The sequence below is a fragment of the Mastigoproctus giganteus genome, chromosome 5, assembly GCF_048544385.1.
Source record: "Mastigoproctus giganteus isolate SK-2022 chromosome 5, ASM4854438v1, whole genome shotgun sequence".
Taxonomy (NCBI): domain Eukaryota; kingdom Metazoa; phylum Arthropoda; class Arachnida; order Uropygi; family Thelyphonidae; genus Mastigoproctus; species Mastigoproctus giganteus.
The window spans coordinates 193,169,621-193,181,950 of NC_143579.1; the positions used below are offsets into that span (position 1 = coordinate 193,169,621).

At 38.4% G+C, this 12,330-nt stretch overlaps 1 protein-coding gene across 1 annotated transcript in view; it reads left to right on the top strand.

Moving 5' to 3' along the window:
- The window catches only part of LOC150085960 (dynein axonemal heavy chain 8-like), a 1,559,705-nt gene that overhangs the window by 434,129 nt on the left and 1,113,246 nt on the right, over positions 1 to 12,330 (top strand). The window contains exon 30 of the mRNA XM_090374756.1: positions 2,774 to 3,012. Coding sequence (XP_090230882.1) covers positions 2,774 to 3,012 — 239 coding nt within the window. The remainder of the gene's footprint in view (positions 1 to 2,773; positions 3,013 to 12,330) is intronic.

The following is a 12,330-nucleotide window of genomic DNA, read 5'->3' on the forward strand; positions in this document are numbered from 1 at the left end:
TGCACTATATGTTCCTGTGATAATAAATGCATTAATATAGCAGACTCATATAGAGGGTGTCCAGGCTAGAGGTATCCAAAAATAACAAGAACCACTCATTATATTTTCTCATAAATGAATGCGCAGTGAATAGGAAATCTCCAAGGTTTGTTTTGTCACACTGTCAAGGTCACTAGTGCAGGCACATCACCAGTAGTTGTGCACGCACAAAAATGGCATAAGAACGGCTATTGCCTCAGTCGAGATGTGGATGCCACAATGGAAGGTGCATTGCATGCTTTAGTTAGCTGAATTTTAGTCAGTTACACGTATTCGGTGGCGTGTGGATCCCACATCCAAATGGAATGTGGGAAAGAATGGAATGTGGATCCCACATCCAAATCCATTCTTCACTGGGATAAGACTCTAAAAGAGATGGGAAGTTTGGTTTAACAAACTGGGAAACACCCGAAAAAGTGTGTGACCAATAAGACTGTTGATCGGGTGCATGAGTCATTCTCTAGGAGCCCACTTAAGTCAATTAGACTGGCTAGTAATGTACTGCAGATTGTTCACAAATGTCGTGAAACCAAACTTCCCATCTCTTTTAGAGTCTTATCCCAGTGAAGAATGGATTTGGATGTGGGAGGATCCACATGCACGCCGCTGAATATGCTTAACTGACTGAAATTCAGCTAACTAAAGCACGTTGTGCACCTTCCATTGTGGCATCCACATCTCAACTGAGGCAATAGCCGTTCTTATGCCATTTTTGTGCATGCACAGCTACTGTTGATGCACTTGCACTAGTAACCTTGACAGTGTGACAAAACAAACCTTGAAGATTTCCTATTGACTGCACATTCACTTACGAGACAATATAATGAGTGGTTCTTGTTATTTTTGGAAACCTCTAGCCTGGACACCCTGAATATGAGTCTGTTCTATTAATCATTTATTATCACAGGAACACATAGTGCATGTCATAATTTTGTACAGCTTCCTAAGAAAAGTGGTCCCTGTGGATGAAAGTTAGGTGTTTGCCTATGACCCCTGAGACCAAAGTGGAATCATCCAAATGGCACAGAAAAATATCCCCACAGCCTAAGAAGTCTTGTGCAACAAAATTTAACTTCATGGTAATGGTAATCTTTTTTTGCATGATAAGGGCATAGTGCACCATGAATCTGTGATGGGAAGCATTACTGCTGCTTACTACGTCAAGGTTTTGATACGTTTTCGTGGGAATGAGGCAAAGATGATTTCAAAAAAGGAAGTGCAACTGAATCCTGCACCATGAAAATGTGCCCAGTCACATAGAGATGGCAGTTCAACAGCACTCAACAATGAAAAAAAAAAAAAAAAAAAAAAAATCAGTCATGCAGCAGCCTCCCTACTCCTGTGACTGTCTGACTTCTGGCTGCACCCTAAACTGAAAACTGGGGTTGTTGTTTTGCTATTTTAAAGAATGTTTCAAAGATTGGCAAGACCAATGGAGCAGCAAAGTGTGCATATACAGAGGATGGTACATTGAAGCTATTAGGTTAGTAAGCCCAACTGTTCACTCAATAAACTTTTATAGTAAAATTCTAGAAATTTTTTTAATGTACCTCATATGTGAATGACAACAGTCCTCCGCATATTTAAAACTGAACGAGCAATGTGCAGTTCATTACTAGCCAGTAATGGCTAGTAATGAAACAGCATATCGTCCATTTTTTTCATTACTAGCCAGTAATGAACTGCACATTGATTCAGTTGCGATTGTGCAAACAATCGCGTGCGTACAAACTTCAACTTCTTCAACACCTTAAGCCAGATGATCACTGCTTAAGGGCTGATTTCACTGTTGAGATGATCAGCCGTATCAGTGACAATCCCAATTATCTTGATCTGTTGTTATTCAGTGATGAATCAGCCTTTTACATTTGCGGGAAAGTTAACAGACACAATTGCCACATTTGGGGTACGGAGAATCCTCACCAAGTGATCGAAAATTAAAGGGACACACCAAAAGTCAATATCTGATTAGGAGAGCACAAAAATAGTGTCATCGGTCTGTCCATTTTTTTCCCCATAGAACTCACAGTGACGGAACACAAGTTGATATGCTGCAGATCTTTGCTGTTCTACAGATTCCCCCAGTTTTCAGGTTTCAGCAAGATGGTGCTCCACTACACTTCCATCGAGATGTTACCACGTTTTTGAACAACACTTTTTCCTGGAAGTTGGATCAGAAGAGGAGGCCCAACTGCCTGGCTTCCTAGATTTCTGTATATGACTCCATTGGACTTTTTTTGCATGGGGATTTATTAAAGACTGCATATACCAGAGAAAAGTTTGGGATTTTTATGATTCGAAACAGCATATCGTTGAAGCAGTTGCTCTAATAATGCCTCAGATGCTGGAAAACACTTGGCAAGAATTCAAGTATCATTTTGACATCTGTTGAGCTACAAAAGGTGCCCACATTAAACTTTACTAACCTTTATGAAAACTTGGTGAGTTATGAAAACTCTGTATAATAACAAAAAATTTATTTTAATACACCTTATAGATGCCTGAGCTATATGTGTGTATTTTTGGATACCTTTCGCCTGGACACCCTGTATATACCTTACTTTCTTGACATTTTGTGTATAACTTGGGGGGAATGTTCTCTCTCTCTCTCTCTCTCTCTCTCTCTCTCTCTCTCTCTCTCTCTCTCTCTCTCTCTCTCTCTCTCTCTCTCTCTCTTTTATGTGCACACACACTCGATTGTTTTTCATAATGAACTCAATTTTTACTGCTTTAGGTAAAATTTAATGAACTGTGGAAAAGGTATGAAACCTACAGAGGTGGCGAAATTCTTTTTGCTTTGGATATTACTGACTATCCAACTCTGCTGTCTACTAAGAGGGAAATTGGTTTGCTGCAGAAATTATATGGTCTTTTTAACCTGGTCAATAGAAAAATTGCTGGTTACTGTAGTACTCCATGGGAATCAGTTAATGTAGAACAAATGAATGATGAATTGCTAGACTTTCAGAATAAGTAAGTATCATTTGTATTTCCAAAACTTTTGAACCAAATATATAAATGCTATTTCTTGTATATATTCTGTTTTATACTGAGAGAAAATGTAAAAGTGAAGTGTAAATGCAACCTGCTCTGTAAGGGATTTGCTTACATGTAACTTAATTGTCCCCAGTTCTGTCAGTATATTGCTTTTCTGATCATAACAGGCTGGGTTGTCTAGTAGAATAATAATAAAACTACCTGTTTTGTGCACACACAACTTGTAAATTGTGATAGAAATTAGAAAATTTCTTCACTTTATACTAAAGTGACAAAACTGATATTTTGATAATGCAGAAGATAAAAAAGCGAAAATAAAATAACAATAAAACCACTTGTTTCATTAGTGAATAAAATGCATTGAAATAATTCACTGTTTTACCACAGCATGCTTAGTGTAATTGTAAACCAATAAACAATACACATTCTTAACTGTAAATACTTAAGTAGGTGCCTCCGTAGCCAGGTGGGCAGGAGCAGCAGTGCGTAGCACACGTTTCTTGATTAGGCTGGGGTTCGAGCCCGTGACCACCAAATACGGAGGATGCGGAAAGGTCATTGAATGACCATCGCATATCCCCAGAGCAATATGGCCTTAGTTGCTAATGCTCCTAAAAACCAAATAACTAACTAACTAACTAAATACTTAAGTATATGCTTAAGTGCTAAGTAGAATCAGGTGCATTTTAAATATATGTGTAAATATAATCTCATTATGAAGGAAAAAAGAAAACTACGTAAAATATCCTTTGAAATGAAATTTCTGAAAGTAGAATTTTTGTAGTTGATATAATCTGAAGCTGTATGGGAAGATTCCATTGAATTTCAAATCCATCGCCGTATTATTTTTTATTATCATCTCTTCTCCTAATGGCTTTTTTCTCATCCCATAATGGGTATTCATACCACATGCGTGGGGTGGTTGTTATGCCCAGTTACTATTATCAGCCGAGGAACTATCTAACTACAGCAGGCCCCCCATTATAACACGGTTCGCTTTACGCTGATTCGCTATAACGCTGTTCTTATATTATAACTCATATCTGACTATAACGCTGTCATAGATCACTATAACGCTCTTTTACAGATTGCATTTTTGGCATATTTAATGAAATCATCTGATTTGATGGAGTCGATAACTTGAAAATGAATACCAAAACAGCTTTAAAATGTTTCCCACACCGACTTAAGAAATTTTCCCATGCTTAGTGGAATTTTCTCACATGCTAATTTAATTGCAGTACAGTGACTTGTTATGTAGTTCCGAAGTCAACATTTTAAAAAATGATCACGTATATTGCTTGTAATATTTGCGTTATATGCATTTATCTGAAGTCTAGTCATCACTCAGTACTGTATTAGACATCGTGCGAAACGGACAGTTTACTTGGCCGCCGTAGCCTAGTGGCCAGGTGGGCGGGTGCATAAGAACACGTGCCTTGAGTGACCGTGGTTCAAGCCCATGACTGCTGAATACGGGGCTGTTTATTGTATTCTGTCTATTTTGAACTCCTCTAACCGTTTGGTCGTCCTGGAGTATAAACAGAAAATTTATTTATTTATTTTACTTGAACATTGTGTCATAATTAATGCAACTAACGCAGTTACATTTTCGAACAGTTAATAATGGCTGATAAGAATGAAAAAGCAACAATGTCTGAGCGCAGTACGAAGACTATAAATGTAAGAAAAAGACTGAATTTGAAAATTAAATTAGACGTTTTGAAGCAAATTGATTCCGGTCAAAGACAAGCAGATGTGGGCCATAATTTAGGACTTGCAAGTTTAACTGTAAGAACAATTATAAAAAAAAAATAAAGAATTAATTTTAGCAGCGGGAAGGATAGCTGTTCCACTGCAAGCAACTAGGGTTAGGCCGGCTATTAGGATTGAAATAGAAAGACTTTAATTAATTTTATTGAAGATAATATCCAGTGCAGAATTCAGTTAAGTTAAATATTATTTAAAAAAAAGAAGAGAGAGAGAGAGAGGGAGAGAGAGAGAGAGAGAGAGATTAGCCAATATGATTATTTGAAGAAAACTCACCTGAAAAAAAAAAAAGAAAAAAAAAGTGGAACCATTTAAAACCAAGAAGGACTGGTTGAATAGATTTAAAATCCAGGAGAAGTGCAAGAGCAGATTAAGGAGACGAAACTTTCTAAAAAGAACTTGTTAAAATTATTGAAGAGGGGTATTATGTGTTATACTTCTCAACAAGTTTTAACATAGATGAAGCAGGAATTTTGTGGAAACGAATGCCTAAAAGAAGTTTCATATCGAAAGAAGAAAAAACATGCCAGGTTTCAAAGTGGTGAAGGATCGGTTTACTTTATTGTTGGGTGGTAACGCTGCGGGGGATTTAAAATTAATACCCCTTTTAGTTTATTTGGAAGAGGGCCAAAGTTCAACCCAAAATTGACACATTTTTCATGATTAAATTCATCAATTAAATAAAATCAATTTAGATCTATTAAATTCATGATTTTAATTGGAATTTTAAGTTTAATTTTGATATGTAAGTAGTTACCACATAATTATATACGTATGTAATGCAGAATATTTTATATGTACAAATATTTTGACCGACATTTGTGCATCTTTTCACTACTGTTTATTATTGATTAGGAAATATCCTATGGCACCGACCGCAACTCACAAATACATATGTTTTTACGGAACGAATTATCAGCGTTAAGTGGGGGTTACCTGTATCCTACAGATGAATTTGAAGTGCTGGACAAGACATCAAAGGCAGAGGTTGTTGGAATATCAGAGACGTGGTGTCACACAGATATAAGGAATACAGAATTGGAATATGGGGAGTACGTGGATAGAAAGGGAGGATGGATTATGCTGTTATATAAGAAACACACAAAATCTAAAGCAGTGCATCCAGTTGACATGGATGTACAGTGCAATGTTGAGTCGGTTTGGTGTGACACTGAGAATGCAGGGATGAGACTAGGAGTGTGCTGTAGACCTAATGACTCTGATGAGTACAGTGAACAACTGTACAGAAAAACAGTGGGCTAGTAAATAAGAATGTCATATAATGGGATATTTTAACTTCCTTTTAACTTAAGTGACTGCAATTTGTGGGTTGGTCACTTGCACACTAGCAGGACTTTTGTGGATTTATTGGATGATTGTTTTCTATAGCAGCATGTTTGAGAGGCAACCAGAGGGAGAAATACTCTTGATCTGATTATCAGCAGTGATTATTCATGCGTTAAAAATCTGCAGATAAAGGAACCACTAAGTAGTAGCAATTACAGTCTACTCGTGTGGGATTAATTTAAAGATGTAACTACCATCTGGTAAAGGGAAGGATTTTTGCTTTTGTAATGATGACTCCAGTGGTCCCAGACAGTTTTTAAATTCTATATAGTGGGACTACTGATGATGCTAAAAACAGCAAATTCAAAATGAGAAGCTTTCAAGGAATTAATCTTGAAAGATACTAGACTTTTCATACCAACTAAGAAATACTATTCAAGGTTTAAGGCTAAATGGATGTCAGATGAACTAATGAGACTCCTGGCAGAGAAAACAAAGCATGGGATGCACATAAATTATCAGGTGATACTAAAGCCTATGTAGATATCAGATAGCCTGTAATCAAATCACAAAAGAGGTTAGGCAAGCTAAGGCAGATTACGAGATGTCTTTGGCAATGGATGCAAAGAAAAACAGCAAAGACTTCTTTACTTATCTAAGCTCTAGAAGGAAGTAACTACCATCAGAGGTAAAGGGAAGGGTTTTTGTTTTCGTAAAGGCGACTATGATGGTCTGAGACAGTATTTAAATTCTATACAGTGGGACCAACTGATGATGTTACCAACAGCAAACTCAAAATGGGAAGCATTCAAGGAACTAATCTTGGAGGCTACCAGGCTTTACATACCAACTAAGGAATATTGTTCAAGGTTTAGGCCTAAATGGTTATCAGATGAACTAATGAGACATGTGGCAGAGAAGAAAAATGCATGGGATACATACAAATTAATGGGCGACATGGAAGCCTATGACAGATATAAGTTGATCTGTAACCAAGTCACAAAGGAGATTAGGCAGGCAAAGGCAGACTACGAAAAATCCTTGGCAAAGGATGCAAAGAAAAACAGAAAAGAGTTCTTTACCTATTTAAACTCAAGAAGGAAAGGGATGAATCAGATTGGTCCACTGGATATTGATGGTTCAACAGTTGAGGATCCTGCTCAGGTGGCTAACAATCTAAACGAGTATTTTGCATCTACATTCACGCATGAGGAGTTATTCAGGAAGGAGAATGATGCAGGTAAAGTAAACATTGGCAGTGAGCTGTATGATTTTGTAATAACTGAGAGGAAAGTGGAGGAGAGATTGTTGAGGATAAACATAAAAAAGGCACCTGGGGTGGATGGGATCTATCCAGTTATATTAAAGGAGGCAGCAAAGGAAGTAAGCAAACCCCTAGCCATAATTATGAGAGCTTCTTTGGACTCAGGGGAGGTACTCATAGACTGGAGATGTGCAAATGTAACCCCAATTCACAAAGGAGGATCAAAGGCTGACACAAGTAATTATAGACCTGTTAGTTTAACTTCTGTTCCAGGTAAATTAATGGAGGCACTGGTTAAAGAAGCACTGCAGGATCATCTAGACAAGAATTCAGTTATAGCTCAGACGCAGCATGGTTTTGTTAAGGGCAGGTCATGCCTGACCAATTTGATTGGATACTATGATGTAGTCACAAAAGAACTGGATGCAGGGAATAACTTTGATATTATATATTTGGATCTTAGAAAGGCTTTTGATACTGTTGCACATGGAAGACTGCTGCATAAATTGGAGCAGTGTGGCATTGGAGGCAAATTGCTGCTATGGATAAGGGGATGGTTGAGTGGCAGATGACAGAGAGTGGTAATCAATGGACACTGCTCAAGGTGGACTAATGTTATTAGTGGAGTTCCTCAGGGTTCAGTGTTGGGTCCGTTGTTGTTTTCGGTGTTTATGAATGATATTGATGATGGGATATCAAGTTTAATGTCCAAGTTTGCAGATGATACAAAGGTTGGCAGGGTTGTTAAGGACACCACTGACGCTATGCTGCTGCAACAGGATCTGGAAAGGTTGAACAGATGGGCTGAGAGGTGGCAAATGTAGTTTAACATTGACAAATGTAAAGTACTACATATGGGAAACAGTAACCCCAGAGCAACGTATCAACTCTGCGATACTACACTGACAGTGGTGGAGAATGAAAAGGACCTGGGGGTAATTGTGAGGCAGATATGAAGTCCTCTGAGCAGTGCAGACGAGCTGCAAGAGTAGCTCATGGTGTCTTGTCAATGATATACAGGAATTTTTCTAGCAGGGATAAGGAGGTGATTATTCCCTTGTATAAGGCAATGGTTAGGCCACATCTTGAGTATTGTATACAGGTCTGGAGGCCTCATTTCAAGAAGGATGTAGAGCTGCTGGAACGAGTACAGAGAAGGGCAACAAGATTAGTGAATGGAACAAAGGGTTGCTCTTATGAAGAAAGGCTTAAGTTTTGCAAATTACAGAGTCTGGAGACTAGGCACCGGCGAGGCGATCTGATAGATGTGTATAAGGCTTTGAATGGTTTGAGTGTGCTCAATGCCAATGGGATTCTTCATCTTGCTCAGAATAATCAGCTCAGAGGGCATAAATTCAAATTGAGGAAGGACGGATGTCGGATAGATGTGCGGAAATTTGCCTTTGGCCAGCGGGTGGTTGGTTGGTGGAACCGACTTCCATCACTTGTTGTTGAAGTTGATAGCCTAAACAAATTTAAGGCTCAACTGGACAGGTATTTCGAGTGAACGGAGGGGTGAAATGGGAGTGGTGTGTGGTTTTTTTTTTTTTTTTTTTTTTGGCTGATGCTGAATAAGCTTGCTTTCTTGCATCATATGCCTCTACTAATGCTAATGCTAAATCACAAAAGAGGTTAGGCAAGCTAAGGCAGATTAAGAGATGTCTTTGGCAATGGATGCAAAGAAAAACAGCAAAGACTTCTTTACTTATCTAAGCTCTAGAAGGAAGGGTTTGAATCAGAGTGGTCAACTTGATATTGATGGTTCAACTGTTGATGATCCTGCTCTGGTAGTTGACACTATGAATGAGTATTTTTCATCTACATTCACATATGAAGAATTCTGTAAGGAAATAGAGGCCAGAAGCTTATTAAACTCTAATAGGTAGCTAAATTATTTTTTAATACCCGAGAGCAAATTGGAAGAGAAATTTTTGGAGTTAAACATAAGAAAGTCACCTGGAGCAGATGGGATCTATCTAGTTATATTAAAGTAGGTAGCAAAGGAAGCAAGCAAATCCTTATCCATGATTATGCAAATTTATGATGTGCAAATTTATAACCAGTTTACTAAGAGGGATCAAAGATTGACACAAGTAGAGGGATCAAAGATTGACTCATAGTTTAACTTCTTGTCCATTGAAAATTATGGATTTACTGGTTAGACAAGCATTGAAGGATCATCTAGACAAGACTTTAGTTATAATTCAGTCTAAGCATGGGTTTATGGGGTGGGGGGAATCTTGCCTGACCAATTTGATTGCATTAGCAAAGGCACATAATGCAAGAAAGCAAGCTTATATAGCATCAGCCAAAAAAAAAAAAATTTTTTTTTTTTTTTTTTTTGGCTGATGGAAAGGCATGAATCTATTTAGGCTATCAACTTCTACAACAACAGATGGAAGTTTGTTCCAGCGATCAACTGCCCACTGGCTAAAGGCAAACTTCCGCACATCTATCCTACAATCGTGTTTCCGCAATTTGAATTTATGCCCTCTCAGGCGATTATTCTGAGCAAGAGGAAGAACTCCATCAGTATTAAGCATGCTCAAACCATTCAAGGCTTTATACACCTCAATCAGATCACTGCGCCGGTGCCTAGTCTCCAGACACTGTAATTTGCAAAATTTAAGCCTTTCCTCCTAAGAGCAACCCTTTGTTCCATTCACTAATCTTGTTGCCCTTCTCTGCACTTGTTCAAACAGCTCTACATCCTTCCTAAAATGAGGCCTCCAGATCTGTATACAGTACTCAAGGTGTGCTTGACCATTGCCTTATACAAGGGGATAATCACCTCGTTATCCCTGCTCTAGAAAAATTCCTGTATATCATTGACAAGACACCATGAGTCTTGCAGACCAGCTGCACTGCTCAAAAAACATCATATCTGCCCACACAACTACCCTCAGGTCCCTGTCATTCTCTACCATTGTCAGTGTAGTACCACAGAGTTGATACGTTACTTTGGGATTACTGCTTCCCATATGTAGTACTTTACATTTGTCAATGTTAAACTTCATTTTCCACCTATCAGCCCATCTTCTGAACTTTTCTAGATCCTGTTGCAGCATCGTACTGTCATTAGTGTTATTAACAACTCTGCCAACCTTCGTATTGTCTGCAAACTTGGACATTGATCCTGATATACCATCATCGATATCATATATAAATACAGAAAACAACAATGGACCCAACACTGAACCCCGAGGGACTCAGGGTTCAGTGTTGGGTCCATTACCACTCTGTCTTCTCCCACTCAACCATCCCTTTATCCATAGCAACAATTTGCCTCCAATGCCAAACTGCTCCAATTTGTGCAGCAGTCTTCCATGTGCAACAGTACCAAAGGACTTTCTAAGATCCAAATATATGAAATCAAAGTTATTCTTTGCATCCATTTCCTTTTTGTGATACATCATAGTATCTAATCAAATTGGTCAGACAAGACTTCCCCTTAACAAACCCATGCTGTGTCCAAGCTGTAACTGAAGTCTTGTCTAAATGATCCTGCAATGCTTCTTTAGCCAGTGCCTCCATTAATTTCCCTGGAACAGAAGTTAAACTAACAGGTCTAAAATTACCCGTGTGTACCTTTGATCCTCCTTTGTTGATTGGGGTCACATTTGCACATCTCCAGTCCATGGGTACCTCCCCTGAGTCCAGGGAAGCTCTCATAATTATGGCTAAGGGTTTGCTTACTTCCTTTGCCACCTCCTTTTATATAACTGCATATCTCTTTGCTGTTTTTCTTTGCTGAACTCTTTGCTGTTTTTCTCTGCGACATTTGCCAAAGATTTCTCGTCATCTGCCTTCGCCTGCCTAACCTCCTTTGTGACTTGGTTACAGACCAGCTTATATCTATCATAGGTTTCTGTGTCACCTGTTATTTTATGTATATCCCATGCATTTTTCTTCTCTATCACATGTCTAATTAGTTCATCTGACATCCATTTAGGCCTAAATCTTGAAAAATATTTCTTAATTAGTATGAAAAGCCTAGTAGCTTCCAAGATTATTTCTTTGAATGCTTCCCAATTTCAATTTGCTGTTAGTGACATCTTGAGTTGCTCCCACCATATAGAATTTAAGTACTGTCTCAGACCACCGTAGTCACTTTTACGAAATAAAAACCCTTCCCTTTACCCTTGATGGTAGTTACCTCTTTGAGTAAATCCCACTTCAGCAAACTGTGATCACTGCCACCTAGTGGTTTCTTTATCTCCAGATTCTTAATGCATGGAGAATCACTACTGATAATCAGATCAAGATTATTACTCCCTCTAATTGCCTCCTGAACATGCTGCTGCTGTAGAAAACAGTCATCCAATAAATCCACAAAAGCCTTTCTAGTGTGTGAGTGAACAACCAACCCACAAATTCCAGTCAGTCTCTGGGAAATTAAAATCCCCCATTATAAGACACTCTAATTTACTCGCCCACTTTTATTTCTCTGCACAATTGTGCATTATACTCATCAGATTCATTAGGCCTATAACACACACCTACTCTAATTTTTCCTTTCCCAGTGCTTATGTCACACCAAACAATATCAACATTGCATTGTCCACTAACATCCATTGGATGTACTTTCTTAGATTTTATGTTTTTTTTTAACTAACAGCATAATCTCTCTCTCCTCCCTTCCTGCCCTGTCTATCCTTTATGTACATATTGTACTACCCAAATTGCAATTCTGCACTGCTTATGTCTGTATGACACCACGTCTTTGATATCCCAACAATATCTGCCTTTGATATCTTGACTAGCACTTCAAGCTCATCGAATTTATTAAGTATACTCCTAACATTGGTGTACATGCAAGTACACCAATACATGCACCTGTTTCTACTCTTAGTTACTCTAACACAGTCCATGTATTTTCTTATTCCACTATGACTCCTAGCAGTCCTGTAAATCCCCATTGCCTTGCTTTCCAGGCTACTGCTCAATTGCATTTCAATAAAAGCAGTGGAAGA